Genomic DNA, 16,148 nt, shown 5'->3' on the forward strand with positions numbered 1-16,148 from the left:
CTAAACCTAACCATTCCAATCCAAAATTTCAAATCAGTGTTGAGAATGGGCACCCACGCAGTTTCATCTCCATCACCAATGAAGAAACCTCAACCAATTCCCTGGACAAACCAAGAGACTCTCCACCTCATCGAAGCCTATCAAGATAAATGGTATTCTTTGGAGCGGAGCCCCCTCAAAGCCACCCACTGGGAAGAAGTCGCTATAACCGTCGCGTTGCGTTGCGGCTACGACCACTCTAACCCATCAGCAAAATCCGGTACCCAGTGCCGTCACAAGATCGAAAAGCTCCGTAAACGCTACCGTTCCGAAAAACAACGCGCCCCAATCTCTTCTTCTTGGAATTTCTTTCCCCTCATGGATTGCTTGCTAAATGGTCCTTTGCCTATCTCTGCACTGCCGCCCGTAGAAATCGAAGAAGAAGAGGATGATAGTTTTTTTATTAAGTCAGAGAGTATTGATGGTATAGATGGGAGGTGGAATGATGAGGTGTTTGGCGTGAGATTGGCTGAGGAAATAAGGGGATTTGCTGGGAGGATTGAGAGGATGGAGAAGAGGAAGATTAAAGTTATGAGGGAATTTGAGAGGAGGAGAGTGGAGATGGAGAATAAGCGAATTCAGATGATCGTTGATTCACAGAGGAAGATTGTAGATATTATTGAGAATACTTTTGGAGATAACAAGAAGCCTAAGATTGACCGCCCCTTGACCTGAATTTACGTCTCTTCTCTTTTCTATGAATTTATTTAGGTTTTATTTTGTTAATATTGGCTTGGATTAGAGGGAGGGAGGCAGACTGACATTGTTCTAATGAAACTTAAAGCAATATTAAATTGTGAATGATAAGAACATGATGCGTTATGTCACTGTTAGTACTTCTTACTTCAAGCAGCTGCAAATTCTGGTTTTTTTTTTTTTTTTTTTTAATTATGTTGAGAGATGTGAGGGAGAATCCATTCACAGAAACAACCATATTCAGAAACTTCGGCAGACTCCATAAAATACAGTTCTCTCTTCTGTTGTTAATGTGGCTTCTCCATTAAAATACAGGAGTTGTAGGTGACTTTGCATTAGCAATGCAATGCAATGATAACAAAAGTTGCAGTCAAACTCTACAACTAGTTCTTCTTAGTTTCAGAATACTTAGCCTCGACATTCAAACATTCTTAGCAGTATAATAATAATAAAATAAAATAAATCCATAAAGGAAAATATATAAGAATCAGGCGACAAAATTGTTCTATGTAATTGGAATCAATGTTTTAATAACCAACCCGGGTGAAACCTGGCAAAGTTGCCGGGTCTCAGGTTGACCAGTTTGACTGGCCGGTTAAACCGAATGTCAAAAAGTTTAAAATTCGGCAAATACACCTTTAAAAATTACATTAAGTCCTTACAATTGTGAAATTTAGCAAATACACCCCAAATGCAAATCGGCGATCAACTAGTTGGCAACGACAACACACCAAATGCAATCTCAACCATCCTTTAAGCTCATATCCTAAAAAATCTACCCAAGATCTAGCCGAAATCGATCAATTTTGACCAGATCTCACCAACACTAGCGTCAACTAATTTCAACTAGATCTCACCACCACCAGTGTCGACAACCCTCCTCATCACCAAAAAATACTCCCCTCAACCTCTTAACCAAAACCCATCTCACCCCACCCCCGTTCACCTTACCAATCGATGACTTTTGTCAACTATTTTTGCCACCGATTTTTTTCGATTTCCGATCGATTAACTCACCGAAAATCAATTCCGTCACCACCGTTGCACTCACCAACACTTCCTCTTCAAAAGCCCTAACATCCCGATCTTTAATTGTTTGCCAATCATCATCCCAAATTTTAGGGTTTTGGGTAAATAAGAAAATTGTTAAACCGGCCTCATGAAGGTCCCGAGTTTAACTGGCCAAGCCGGACCAAGTTTTAAAATACAGATAGGAAATTAATTGGGCTTGTGGAAAATCTCAATGGCAATGTTTTAAAAACCGACCCGAGACAAAACCCGGTAAGGTGGCCGGGTCCCTGGTTGACCGGTTCAACCAGTGACATCATCATGCTAACGTCAGCAAAATTACTGTTCACAAAATGCAAATTTCCAGAATTTGGCTCCAAATCATAAACTCCAAAATAAAAAGTCCTTAGCAAAGCATCATCAAACATCATTACATCAATAATACAACAAATTACAAATCAAAATAACAAAATGAAGGAAGAAAAATCACATAATAGTTGTTTCAACTTTCAAGTCAACGCTTCAACATTCTAACAAAAAATGATCTTCACTCAATGGTCTTCAATCCATCATTCCATCCTCAATTAAAATTCACAATTCACACACCACCTGACAGATGATCGTCATCATTATTAACATTGACGACATCATCTACAAAAAATTCAAGCAAAAAAGGAAAATCATAAGTTAAATCATTCCATTTAAACTAATTAAATATAAACTAGCTACTACCAAATTGAAATTGCTTAAAAAATTGTAAACAACCTTCTGAAGCATCTGTTGAGTCATAATAAGAAGGGTGATCACCACCATCTATAGGAATAGCTCGTTCTCCATATAATGATTATTCCAATTCATCATAATTAAGCTCACCAATCTCCTCTTCCTCATCAACTATCCACCATTCAGTTTTATCAATACTCTTATAATCAATATAATCATATGTAATTTTCTTGTAACAACTCCTGAAATATGAAAAATTATTAATCAGAAAATAGCAAGCAAAAATAACATTAGATCGTCACTATAAGTAAACAACAAGATTGCAGTTAGGAATCGTAAACTTTGATGCCAAAATAAGACTTCAGGAAGCATCACATCTACCACATACAACAGCACAACAGTAAAAACATCAACCACTCCCATTTGCAGAATGCCAAATCATAATTCTTATAAAGTAGGTTTTATTCTCTTTCAAACAATAAGAAAATGCATCAACTAAAGGTTCAATTTGGCCTTGACTAACAGTCATGCTCTCGTTCACATTAATCTTCAATTCTAACACCAATTGTATCCTCAAGCAGTTAGACACTACATCTCAAGTTTTACATTAATCCACAAGATATATAATATGTAAGAACAACTTATTCAAACACATGGAGATAATAAGGCCTTTGCAGATTAGTAGTGATAAAGAGGAAATTATAAAGCTTCAATAATTTTATATAAAACCAAGTAGATAGGCACAAACTAAGCATAAAAGTTTCACCTATAACCAGAAGGTAACTTGAAATCACAATTTCTCTTCTAATCAAGCACTAAATGACCCTAATCTTTACTTGCTTAGCTTAACCCAACAGAGACCAAGTCAGCACATTAAAAAATGCAAATACAAATCAATGTGAAAAAATGGTTACCTGGTGCTGGTGAAGATGAGCTATCGTTGACTGCCCGAGAGGTGGAGCTCGACTGTGACGAATGAACAAAGCAGAAGACGAGAACGAAGAAGAGATCGCGACTGGCGACAGTTCTTGAGCAAGAAGAAGACGAGAACGACGGTGTAGCTCTCAGATCGACGATGACGAATGAACAGAGTAGATCGTCGGTGAAGAAGAGTGAAGAGAGGATAGAGAAGAGATCACCAAATGAGAGGAGATTCGCGGTATCCCAGCTGACGACGAACTATGCAGTTGACGATGAAGGCTGAAGCGACGAGAGATTCAACGGTGAAGGGGAGACTCCAGTGGATGAAGAAATCTTTCAGACCAAAAGTAAGGGAAGTGGCGTGAAAATGGGGGAAAAATCGTTGATAACTTAATATTTGCTTTGGGATGAGGGGTTTAATGTTTAATTTTTATATAATATGGGTTTACTTAATATTTTTACTTTTTAAATTTTTTAATTTAACATTTTAGCTGACCCGGTTTCTGTAAAAATAACTGTTGGACAGACGGGTGCTATAATACACCAGTCCAACCGCGAGTGAAACTAGACAGGCTAATTATGCCAGGTTTAAGGCTCACCCGGCCCAACTAGCTGGCAAGGTCCCGATTCAACCCACCAGGCCGTGCTGGGTTTTAAAACATTCCTCGATGGAGCAAAATGTTAATAATTTGTCACCGCTTCACTAGAATATCAAAAGAATCAAAACTGCTTAACCCTTTGATTACTGCCTGCTTCTTTTGGTAAGTTTTCTGTGATTTCTCCACGTTGGGCTTTTAAATAACCAGTTACCTGAAGTGATGAGATATTTTCTCACCCACCTTACAAATTATTATAAAAACACAAAGAGAAAAAAACACGGCAGTCCAAAAAAAAAAAAAACACTGATAAGTCAGGCATTTGTTATATACAGGAAGAAAAATGGAAGAGCTTTCATTTAAAAGGTTGATCCACTAGGAAAATTACAATAAGGGGCCAGCGCCCATGGCAGTGACAGAAGCTTGCTGATCATTCTAATTCTAATACCATTGACCAGAGACCTTATATTCACAAAATTTCCAAAGGCATTTGCCCATATCATATCAATGATTGCTTGCTACCCACTAAATCTGAAAAGGGTAATAATACATTCACATTCACTAATCTACCGGGGCAAAAACGAATACGGCCCACCTGGGAAAATGGGGGAAAAGAACATAAGGGAAAATGAGACCCCTGTACACATACCTCTATATTTGTCTCTACCTTCCCTAAGCTCTAAACCAGTGGTAATTTACATAATTCCCAAAATTAACAGGAAAATAAATTAACAGAAAAAGAAGAGAAAGAAAAAGGAATTAGCCCGCTAGCATCTCCTGTGAACTTTTGACAGAACCGGCAGAAGACAATCTCCTATTTTTGCATTTTGCATTGCCCAATAAAATAACCAGCTTCATCTGCATAAAACACAAATCTATTACTTAATTTCACACCATTGAACAAAGATAATGTAGATCCCCACAAAAAAAAAAAAAAAAATAACCGAGAGAAGGTCGACATGGTCAAAACATGACAATATGGCCAAAAAAATGGTAAATAATTCCAAACTCTAGTCTTTTCAATCTAAGGTGAGGAAACCTAGATGTCAAAATACTGACAGGCATTTTCTGACATACTGAGCCTGTCCACAATGACTAAAGAAGGCTCCATAAGATTTATGAGATAAGTAGCATATATCAAATCTGTCAATAATCTCTAACTTAAAACACGATAAAATTAAGTCAATGTGTAGCAGAAAAATGTTTGTGAAAAATGATACATGAAAAGAGGTAAAAAAAATTGCCCAGTAATGCCACAATTCTATTTCATGTACTAAGATCAAACTATCCAGATTCCAGAATTACCTGTACACTGCTGTTACAACAGCATGCAAACCCAACTCTTGCAGGGTCCGACTGCTCTCAGAACTGCTCAATCCACAGACTGTTTCATTCCAATTTTGTGTTAGTGGGTCTGATATACAAACTGCCTTGTGCTGCCTGCAGATGCTGCGTCTGCTGCTGAGACTGCTGTGGTGGGAGCTGTTGTTGGGGTAACTGCTGTTGATCTTGTTGCAGAACTTCTTGTTCATGTGGCTGGCAGTGTTGTTGCGATGTGGTTGGCAGTGTAGGGGTCTGTTGTAGCTGAGACTGGTGCTGCCACTGTGTCCCAGCATTATGCCCATGAGGTGGCAAGCTACCTGATAACTGCCTCTGTCCTAAACCTTGACTAATAGATGATACTGCATCACTCCCAGCTGAATTCGTAAGAGGAGGACTCCCAATGGAACCCACTTGATTGGCCATATTCGGCATGCCAGAATCATATACTGGTTCTGATGCTTTCCATTGAGAAGTAACAGCAGAAGAAGAAACTGGCACAACATTAGCTGAATCAATACAGACCTGAGGCATTGCTGTAGTCGTACTGGTACCCATCATTGAAGCATTGTTCACAGGCTGCTGGTCAGGTTGAGATTGATCGATTTGAGACTTGCTTAGCGGATCAGAATTCAGTTGACGATTCTGTTGAAGCATTCTCTGAGCAGGTGCTTGCGTTTGAGTTTGATTAACCTGCTTTTGTTGTGGCTGTGGCTGTGGCTGTAGCTGCAGATGCTGATGATTGGAAGCCATAATTGCTGGCAAAACAGTTTGATGCGTAGCTGGTAGTGTATGTCCAGAAGTGACGGATTGAACCTGGCCTTGAGGGCTATTATCAGAATGAGAAGGCATCTGCTGGAGTTGCTTTGATGAAGGGGTGGTTGGACCAGAATATAGCTTTTGCTGTGGCTGTGAGTGATTAGAGGCTTGAGAAGGAACTAATGGTTTAGATGGTTGAACAGGGTTTAAGCTGGACCCAGAATACAAACCTTGACCTTGCATTAAGTGCATGATCTGCTCTCCTTTCTCAGTAGCTTGGTTACCTGGAGCCCCAGTTAAACCATTTAGATGAGATGGATCAACAGTAAGGTTCTGGTGCATCACCATATTCCCTCTTCCAATTCCCTTTAATAGTTTAGCCTGCTGTTGAGATTGTGCATGCTGTCGCTGTTGAGGATGGTGCCTGCCAGGTTGTTGAAACTGTTGCTGCGGTGGCTGTCGTTGTCGTTGCTTACCCATCTGATTGTTTAAACCACTGGCACCAGATTGAGGATTGCGGCTTAGCCCATGAGAAGGTAAATGTTGCTTCTGCTGGTGCTGCAATGATATCGGTGTCATCGGGGAAGATGCTGTAAGGGGGGGCATAGTTCCAGGCTGCGATGAGGTTGGTGATTGAATTTGGGAACCACTTTGCAGAGAAGATGATATGGGAAGTTGAGTCTGTGGTTGGACATGTGGCATCAAAGCACCTGAAGCAGCAAACTGCTGTTGCTGTTGGTGCTGCTGCTGCTGTTGTTGCTGCTGCTGCAAATAACGCTGCTGCAAATGCCGCTCTTTAGCAAGCCGGATTGCATAGGCTTGCTGCTGTGATCCAGTAGCATGATTTGCACCCTGAAGATGAGGATGATGGTTGCTTAGCCCATGGGATGGTTGTGCGGACGCTTGATGCTGCTGCTGAGGATGGCCTGGATATGACTGAACAGCCGGGGGTGTAGTCTGATTAGAGAAAGAAGAACTCAACCCATTGAAAGCAGGAAGCCCTTGACCACTTCCTTGTGTGACCTGCATCTGGAGCTCTGGTACCATCAATTGCCTTTGATGATCCGCATTGTGGCCAGGCTATCACCACATTAATTGTAACAAAAACAAGGGCATTATAAAGCAAGCGATAAAATCAGTGTACATTTTAAATTCCAAGTGTCAATTCACCAGTAAAACACCGCAAATGCCAAACCACCTTCCACAATAAAGCAAAATTCTTAAACTTAAAAGACAACGAGAGATTATTTAAATCAATGCTAAACAAATGCAAAACCATATCACTGTTTAACTTCCAAATATCATTTAAACTAAATAAGTCGACCAAATATGTTTCAAAGCCAACATGTCATTACATCATAACCTAGTGATTATCTCCATGTTATGAAATTATCAGGAAAATTTAACAAAAGAAAACCATATCCAATCACAGATTTTGAGATAGATTCTCTAACACTTGTTATTAAAAAGCAATGTGAGAAGTAGAGGCAAACCAAGCATCATAGTGTAACCCATGATTGCCAAACAATTAGATGTTCTTAGTGCTGTTAGGTGGTTGCATGAAAGCTTTGGCAAAATTAAGAATTTCAAGTTCCTAGTGAAAGTGTTCCTTCAGATAGATTTGAAGCTATTGGCACGAATGTAGTTATCTAACAGCTGAAATATTGTCTATACATAAGTCAAAAGTAGACTAACTAACATAATACAATTTGTTTAATACATTCATGAACATATAGGTCATCATCACTAAAATTTCCAACTCCACCCAAAAATCAATAGATCACAAATATTGTGATCACAGACTTTCCTCACATTACTGTGAACTGCATATTCTTTCTTCAATTTTCAAAGAACCTTTTTTTGTATTTGGCATAGACTGCCATGAAATATAGAACCTTTGGCATAAACCTGTTGTCTCATATATATAACAGTTTGACCAGATTTAATGGCAGATTCTCAGTATACAGTTGCCTAACAAACAATTTTTACTTGGGCATCCTAAGGCAGACAATATCATATTGCCATCATAATGGCATGTCTTATTAAAATGATATATTGCTGCATTTAACAGTTTTGATTAACAGCATATGTCATCTGAACATATGAGCATGCATTTGTTTTCAATTAACATTTAATTGATCGCAAATACTCCTTATGATCATCTGCTACAGATTATTTGGAATGAGATGGAAGTGAAATATATACCTAACTAAAGTAGGATGTGACTTCGGTAATTGGGTTGTTATAAACCAGTTCCAACTCCTAACCAACTTTATAAATCGTCAGGATAAACTAAACACAAAACTGAATAAACTTACAAGTATCAAAAGTTCTGGACGTCCTAAATTGGTTTAAAAAAATGGTCCAATACCCATTTCAGAGACAAATAAACAACTACAACTCTAACTTCAGAAAGGTAACAACTCAACCCAATCATCCCATCTCACTGCAACAGGTACTGCGTTTATAGTTCAACCATCTCATTTCCCATCTCATTGCAACAGGTACTAAATATTTGATGGTATAGATGGGAGGTGGAATGATGAGGTGTTTGGCGTGAGATTGGCTGAGGAAATAAGGGGATTTGGGAGGATTGAGAGGAGGGAGAAGAGGAAGATTAAAGTTATGAGGGAATTTGAGAGGAGGAGAGTGGAGATGGAGAATAAGCGAATTCAGATGATCGGTGATTCACAGAGGAAGTTGTAGATATTATGAGGAATACTTTTGGAGATAACAAGAAGCCTAAGATTGACCGCCCCTTGACGAATTTACGTCTCTCTTTTCTATGAATTTATTTAGGTTTATTTGTTATATTGGTTGGATTAGAGGGAGGGAGGCAGACTGACATTGTTCTAATGAAACTTAAAGAATATTAAATTGTGAATGATAAGAACATGATGGTTATGTCACTGTTAGTACTTTACTTTACGCGATACAAATTCTGGTTTTTTTTTTTTTTTTTTTAATTATGTTGAGAGATGTGAGGGAGAATCCATCACAGAAACAACCATATTCAGAAACTTCGGCAGCTCCATAAAATACAGTTCTCTCTTCTGTTGTTAATGTGGCTTCTCCATTAAATACAGGAGTTGTAGGTGACTTTGCATTAGCAATGCAATGCAATGATAACAAAAGTTGCAGTCAAACTCTAAACTGTCTTCTTAGTTTCAGAATACTTAGCCTCGACATTCAAACATTCTTAGCAGTATAATAATAATAAAATAAAATAAATCCATAAAGGGAAAATATATAAGAATCAGGCGACAAAATTGTTCTATGTAATTGGAATCAATGTTTTAATAACCAACGGGTGAAACCGGGAAAGTTGCCGGGTCTCAGGTGACCAGTTTGACTGGGTTAACAGATGTCAAAAAGTTTAAATTGGCAAATACACCTTTAAAAATTACATTAAGTCCTATAATTGTGAAATTTAGCAAACACCCCAAATGCAATCAGAGGTCAACTAGTTGGCAACGACAACACACCAATGCAATCCCAACCATCCCTTAAGCCCCTATAGTAGAAAATCTACCCAAGATCTAGCCGAAATCGACAATTTTGACAGATCGCACCAAATAGCGTTGAACTGATTTCAACTAGATCTCACCATCACCACGAAATCCTACCCTCAACCTCCTGACCAAAACCCAACTCACCCCACCCGTTCACCTTACCAATCGCTGACTTTTGTTAGCTATTTTCGCCACCGATTTTTTTCGACTTCTAATCGATTAACTCACCGAAAATCAATTCGTCACATCGTTGCACTCACCAGCACTTCTCTTCAAAAGCTCTAACATCCCGATCTAATTGTCGTCGATCATCATCCTAAATTCTAGGGTTTTGGGTAAATAAGAAATTGTTAACCCGGCCTGCATGAAGGTCCCGGTTTAACGGCCAAGCCGACCAAGTTTTAAATACAGATAGGAAATTAATTAGGCTTGTGGAAAATCCCATGGCAATGTTTTAAAAACCGACTCGAGACAAACCCGGCAAGATGGCCGGTCCCGGTCGACCGGTTCAACCGGTGAGTCATCATGTGACAGTCAACAAACTACTGTTCACGAATGCAAATTCAGAATTTGGTCCAAATCATAAACTCCAGAATAAAAAGTCCTTAGCAAAGCATACAAAAACATCTATATCAATAATACAACAAATTACAAATCAAAATAACAAAAAGAAAGGAAGAAAAATCACATAATAGTTGTTTCAACTTTCAAGTCAACATTCTAACAAAAAATGATCTTACCCAATGGTCTTCAATCCATCATCATCCTCAATTAAAATTCGCAATTACCACTACCTGACCGATAGATCGTCATCATTTTAAATCAGCGATATCATCTACAAAAATTCTAGCAAAAAAGGAACCATAAGTTAAATCCTCCATTTAAACTAATTGAATATAAACTAGTGCTACCAAATTGAAATTGCTTAAAAAATTGTAAACAACTTCTGAAGATCTGTTGAGATAATAAGTAGAGTGATCACCACTCTATAGGAATAACTCTTCTCCATATAATGATTATCCAATTCATCATAATTAAGCTCACTAACCTCCTTCTCATCAACTATACACCATTCAGTTTATCAATACTCTTATAATCAATAGATCATATGTAATTCTTGTAACAACTCCTAAATATGAAAAAATATTAATCAGAAAATAGCAGTAAAAATAACATCAGATCGTCACTATAAGTAAACAACAGATTGCAGTAGGAATCCTAAACTTTGTGTCAAAATAAGACTTCAGGAAGCATCACATCTACCACATACAACAGCACAACAGTAAAACATCAACCATTCCATTTGCAGAATGCCAAATCATAATTCTTATAAAGTAGGTTTTATTCTCTTTCAAACAAAGAAAAATGCATCAACTAAAGGTTCAATTGGGCCTTGACTAACAGTCATGCTCTCGTTCACATTAATCTTTAATTCTAACACCAATGTATCCTCAAGCAGTTAGACACTACATCTCAAGTTTTACATTAATCCACAATAATATGATATGTAAGAACAATTATCAAACACATGGAGATATAAGGCCTTTGCAGATTAGTAGTGATAAAGAGGAAATTATAAAGCTTCAATAATTTTATTAAAACCAAGTAGGTAGGCACAAACTAAGCATGAAAGTTTCACCTATAACCAGAAGGTAACTTGAATACACAATTTCTCTTCTAATCAAGCACTAAATGACCCTATCCTTACTTGCTTAGCTTAACCCAACAGAGACCAAGCCATCACATAAAAAATGCAAATACAAATCAATGTGAAAAAATGGTTACCTGGTGGCTGTGAAGATGAGATGCCGTTGACGTCGGAGAGGTATAGCTCGACTGTGACGGAATGAACAGAGCAGAAGACGAGAACGACGGTGTAGCTCCCAGATCGACGATGAAGATGAACAGAGCAGATCGGCGGTGTGAAGAAGTGAAGAGAGGAAAAGAGAGATCGCGCAATGGAGGAGATTCGCGGTTTACCCCAACTGCGACGAACTATGCAGTTGACGTGAAGGTTGAAGCGACGAGATTCGACGGTGAAAGGGAGACTCCGATGGATGATGAAATTTCAGACCAAAGGGGGGGGGGGGGGGGGGGAGGGGGGGGGAGGAGAGAAGAATCGTTGATAACTTGATATTTGCTTTGGGATGGGGGTTTAATGTTTAATTTTTATATATATGGGTTTAATTAAATTTTACTTTTAAATTTTTTAATTTAGCATTTTAGCTGACTGGTTTCTGTAAAAATAATGTTGGACAGACGAGTGCTACATACACGATCCAACAGCGGGTGAAACTAGCAGGCTAATTAGTCGAGTTTAAGGCATTGTTTTAAAAACCGAACGGAGGGCAACCCGCTCTGATGGTCGAGTCACGTTCAACCGGTCTAACGCCAATGAACCAATGGTTTGACAGGTTTAAAATCTAACAAAACACCTCATAAAATACCATCAAACCCTATAGGTTTGAAATCTAGCAAACACAACCCTGGCCAAATGCAAATCGGCGATCGATTGGGAGAGCAGTGACGACAAACTAGGGGGTAGATCGGATGATTGGGAGGGTGAATCGACAACTAGCAAGTAGAGACATCGCTAGAAAATGGCAGATCGGTGGTAGAAGTCAATGGTCGTGTGCTTTTTTGGTGAGATGAATGGATCTTCGTGAACGACGACAAGGGAGCTTGGGAGAAGGTAGATCGGTGGCTGAGGAAGCCTGGATGCCAGAAAAGGGCGATCGACACCGAGAAATGGAAGAAAAATCACGCGACGAAGGTGAACGACGAAACATCACGCGACAGCTAGAGATAAAGCGTGACAGCGCAGAGAAAGTCAGAGAGGTGGTTTCCGACAGTAAGGGAAGATGGAAGGTCGCCGGAAAAGGGGAGGTCATTGTCGATTTGCATTTGGCCAAAAGTGTGTTTGCTAGATTTGAAAACTTCAGGGACTAATGCGTATTAATTAGGAGTGTGTTTGTTATACTTAAACTTAAAAGAGTAAAAAGAGTGACCCAACCCAGAGAAGGCCCGAGTCCCTATCCAACCGGTTAAACCGGCCGAGCCGATCCATGTTTTAAACCATGGGTTAAGGCTCACCCAACCAAATGACTAGCCGGGTCCCGATTCGACCAGCAGGGCAGGTTGGGTTTTGAACATTGCTCCAGGAGCAAAATGTTATAATTTGTCACCGCTTCACTAGAATATCAAAAGAATCAAAACTGCTTAACCCTTTGATTACTGCTGCTTCTTTGGTAAGTTTTCTGTGTTTTTCCACGTTGGGCTTTTAAATAACCAGCTACCGAAGTGATGAGATATTTCTCACCCACCTTACAAAATTATTATAAAAACACAAAGAGAAAAAAACACGGCAGTCAAAAAAAAAAAAAAACTGATGAGGCAGGCATTTGTTATATACAGGAAGAAAAATGGAAGAGCTTTCATTTAAAAGGTTGATCCACTAGGAAAATTACAATAAGGGGCCAGCGCCCATGGCAGTGACAGAAGCTTGCTGATCATTCTAATTCTAATACCATTGACCAGAGACCTTATATTCACAAAATTTCCAAAGGCATTTGCCCATATCATATCAATGATTGCTTGCTACCCACTAAATCTGAAAAGGGTAATAATACATTCACATTCACTAATCTACCGGGGCAAAAACGATACGGCCCACCTGGGAAAATGGGGGAAAAGAACATAAGGGAAAATGAGACCCCTGTACACATACCTCTATATTGTCTCTACCTTCCCTAAGCTCTAAACCAGTGGTAATTTACATAATTCCCAAAATTAACAGGAAAATAAATTAACAGAAAAAGAAGAGAAAGAAAAAGGAATTAGCCGCTAGCATCTCCTGTGAACTTTTGACAGAAACGGCAGAAGACAATCTCCTATTTTGCATTTTGCATTGCCCAATAAAATAACCAGCTTCATCTGCATATAAACACAAATCTATTACTTAATTTCACACCATTGAACAAAGACAATGTAGATCCCCACAAAAAAATAAAATAACCGAGAGAATGGTCGACATGGTCAAAACATGACAATATGGCCAAAAAATGGAAAAAATTCCAAACTCAGTCTTTTCAATTAGGTGAGGAAACCTAGATGTCAAAATACTGACAGGCATTTTCTGACATAGAGCATGTCCACAATGAAAAGAAGGCTCCATAAGATTTATGAGATAAGTAGCATATATCAAATCTGTCAATAATTCTAACTTAAAACACGATAAAATTAAGTCAATGTGTAGCAGAAAAATGTTTGTGAAAAATGATACATGAAAAAGCTAAAAAAATTGCCGATAATGCCAATTCTATTTAGTGCTAAGATCAAACTATCCAGATTCCAGAATTACCTGTACACTGCTGTTACAACAGCATGCAAACCCAACTCTTGCAGGGTCCGACTGCTCTCAGAACTGCTCAATCCACAGACTGTTTCATTCCAATTTGTGTTAGTGGGTCTGATATACAAACTGCCTGTGCTGCCTGCAGATGCTGCGTCTGCTGCTGAGACTGCTGTGGTGGAGCTGTTGTTGGGGTAACTGCGGGTGATCTTGTTGCAGAACTTCTTGTTCATGTGGTGGCAGTGTGTTGTTGCGATGTGGTTGGCAGTGTAGGGGTCTGTTGTAGCTGAGACTGGTGCTGCCACTGTGTCCAGCATTATGCCCATGAGGTGGCAAGCTACCTGATAACTGCCTCTGTCCTAAACCTTGACTAATAGATGATACTGCATCACTCCCAGCTGAATTCGTAAGAGGAGGACTCCCAATGGAACCACTTGATTGGCCATATTCGGCATGCCAGAATCATATACTGGTTCTGATGCTTTCCATTGAGAAGCAACAGCAGAAGAAGAAACTGGCACAACATTAGCTGAATCAATACAGAGAGGCATTGCTGTAGTCGTACTGGTACCCATCATTGAAGCATTGTTCACAGGATGCTGGTCAGGTTGAGATTGATCGATTTGAGACTTGCTTAGCGGATCAGAATTCAGTTGACGATTCTGTTGAAGCATTCTCTGAGCAGGTGCTTGCGTTTGAGTTTGATTAACCTGCTTTTGTTGTGTGTGGCTGTGGCTGTAGCTGCAGATGCTGATGATTGGAAGCCATAATTGCTGGCAAAAAAAAGTTGGCAATAACTCATTTATGTTTCTTTCTCCTAGGTTCTTTTAATTGGAGTTGAGGTTAGCCAGCCAGCGAAGTAAAAGAGTGCTCTTGTTTTTTAGGGCTCATAACACGGTTCTTATTGGAGATAAAATTTGGCAGTGAGCGGGACAGTGGTGTATAATATTGTTGATGTTTCTGTACATATTATATTCACCCTTTGGTTGTTCTCACAGGCTAAGTTGTACAAACTCACCAATTTTTAGGCAATTGTGAAAACTAATTTCTTTTTCTCTCTTTCTTGTCACATTTGTATGTGAAGTTACTAGTTGGAGTTGATGATTGAGAATCAAATGACCGAGGTAATGATTGCTCTTATATATTGAGGAAGAGATGAGAGATGGGAACATTATTTGAAGCAAAAAATTATGGTTAAGATGTGGAGCGTGAATAAACATTCAATAAAATTGGTATATATGATGGATTGAAAAAGCTTTATTTTAGCGATCCATTAGCTTGCATAAGCGTAACATAAGAGAATGGTCATTAGTATCTTAAAATATGATTTGATACATATCGTTAACAATACATATCAATGAGTGTATCATAAACCTTTCGATACATTGATATGTATCATATGATACGATATGTATTCATTTGTATCTTTAAAAATATCGATACAACTTTATTAATTTGGGCTCAAAAAAATTTTGGTTCGAATCCGGATCACTCAACTTGGTTCACTAAAATCTGTCCAAATTTATCCATTTTACATGAAGAAAGTGAAAGAGGAACATTTGTTGTCCATTTTACATGATAATAATAATACAAGTGGAGATATAACTATTGATATTGATCTTGAAAATGATATGAATAGTTTAAAAGAAATGATATAAATTCTTAATTTTATGATTAATTTTGATTACGTAATACCATAATTTAAAATTAATAATACCACAAAATTCTTTAATTAATTTTTGGAATGATATTAATTTTTAGAAAATTTTATTGTTTTATTAAACTTTTTTTTTTAAGACATATATTATAATATGATATAATACGCGATATATAATTTAAAAAATTAGGTTTTTGATACAATATATGATTTGACAAATATGCATAAGAGCACTAAAGAAATAATGCTCCTTTTTTCACTCTTAAAACATTTAATGTTGCGACTTGGTAGAAATATTTCCTTAAATCAGTTACATATATGCATCCCAATAGTATTGTCGCATCAAAGTACGTAAAAAGTTCTTCGTTTGTTTTTTTTCTTTTTTGGAGATTATTTTATCGATATAACAGAAACGTTAAGATTTAAGAATTGGTTAGGATTCCCAGTGAGTTAAGCTAGATAAATTATATTTTAATTATAATTTGTCCTTATTTATTTTACTTATACTCATCTTATTCTTCTATAATTATTGTTAAGGCTCTTTTTTCATATATATATTTTAAAAC

General features: G+C 38.1%; 2 protein-coding genes across 2 annotated transcripts; one reads left to right on the plus strand and one right to left on the minus strand.

Moving 5' to 3' along the window:
- Positions 1-854, plus strand: LOC116144211. Its single transcript, XM_031429659.1, has one exon. The coding sequence runs from the start codon at positions 46-48 to the stop codon at positions 712-714; it is 669 nt and encodes a 222-aa protein (XP_031285519.1). The 5' UTR covers positions 1-45; the 3' UTR covers positions 715-854.
- Positions 855-4,313: 3,459 nt separating this feature from the next.
- On the minus strand, positions 4,314-8,491 carry LOC116144210 (chromatin modification-related protein EAF1 A-like). Its single transcript, XM_031429658.1, has 2 exons — positions 5,289-8,491; positions 4,314-4,841 (listed from the first exon to the last, which is right to left on the minus strand). The coding sequence occupies exon 1, from the start codon at positions 7,107-7,109 to the stop codon at positions 5,373-5,375; it is 1,737 nt and encodes a 578-aa protein (XP_031285518.1). The 5' UTR covers positions 7,110-8,491; the 3' UTR covers positions 4,314-4,841; positions 5,289-5,372.
- Positions 8,492-16,148: the final 7,657 nt, after the last annotated feature.

Source organism: Pistacia vera, unplaced genomic scaffold, assembly GCF_008641045.1.
Source record: "Pistacia vera cultivar Batoury unplaced genomic scaffold, PisVer_v2 Contig44, whole genome shotgun sequence".
NCBI lineage: Eukaryota > Viridiplantae > Streptophyta > Magnoliopsida > Sapindales > Anacardiaceae > Pistacia > Pistacia vera.

Excerpts from the sequence above, each read along its gene's own strand:
- LOC116144211 (XM_031429659.1), top strand. The coding sequence starts at position 46 with ATGGGCACCCACGCAGTTTCATCTCCATCACCAATGAAGAAACCTCAA.
- LOC116144210 (XM_031429658.1), bottom strand. The coding sequence starts at position 7,109 with ATGGTACCAGAGCTCCAGATGCAGGTCACACAAGGAAGTGGTCAAGGG.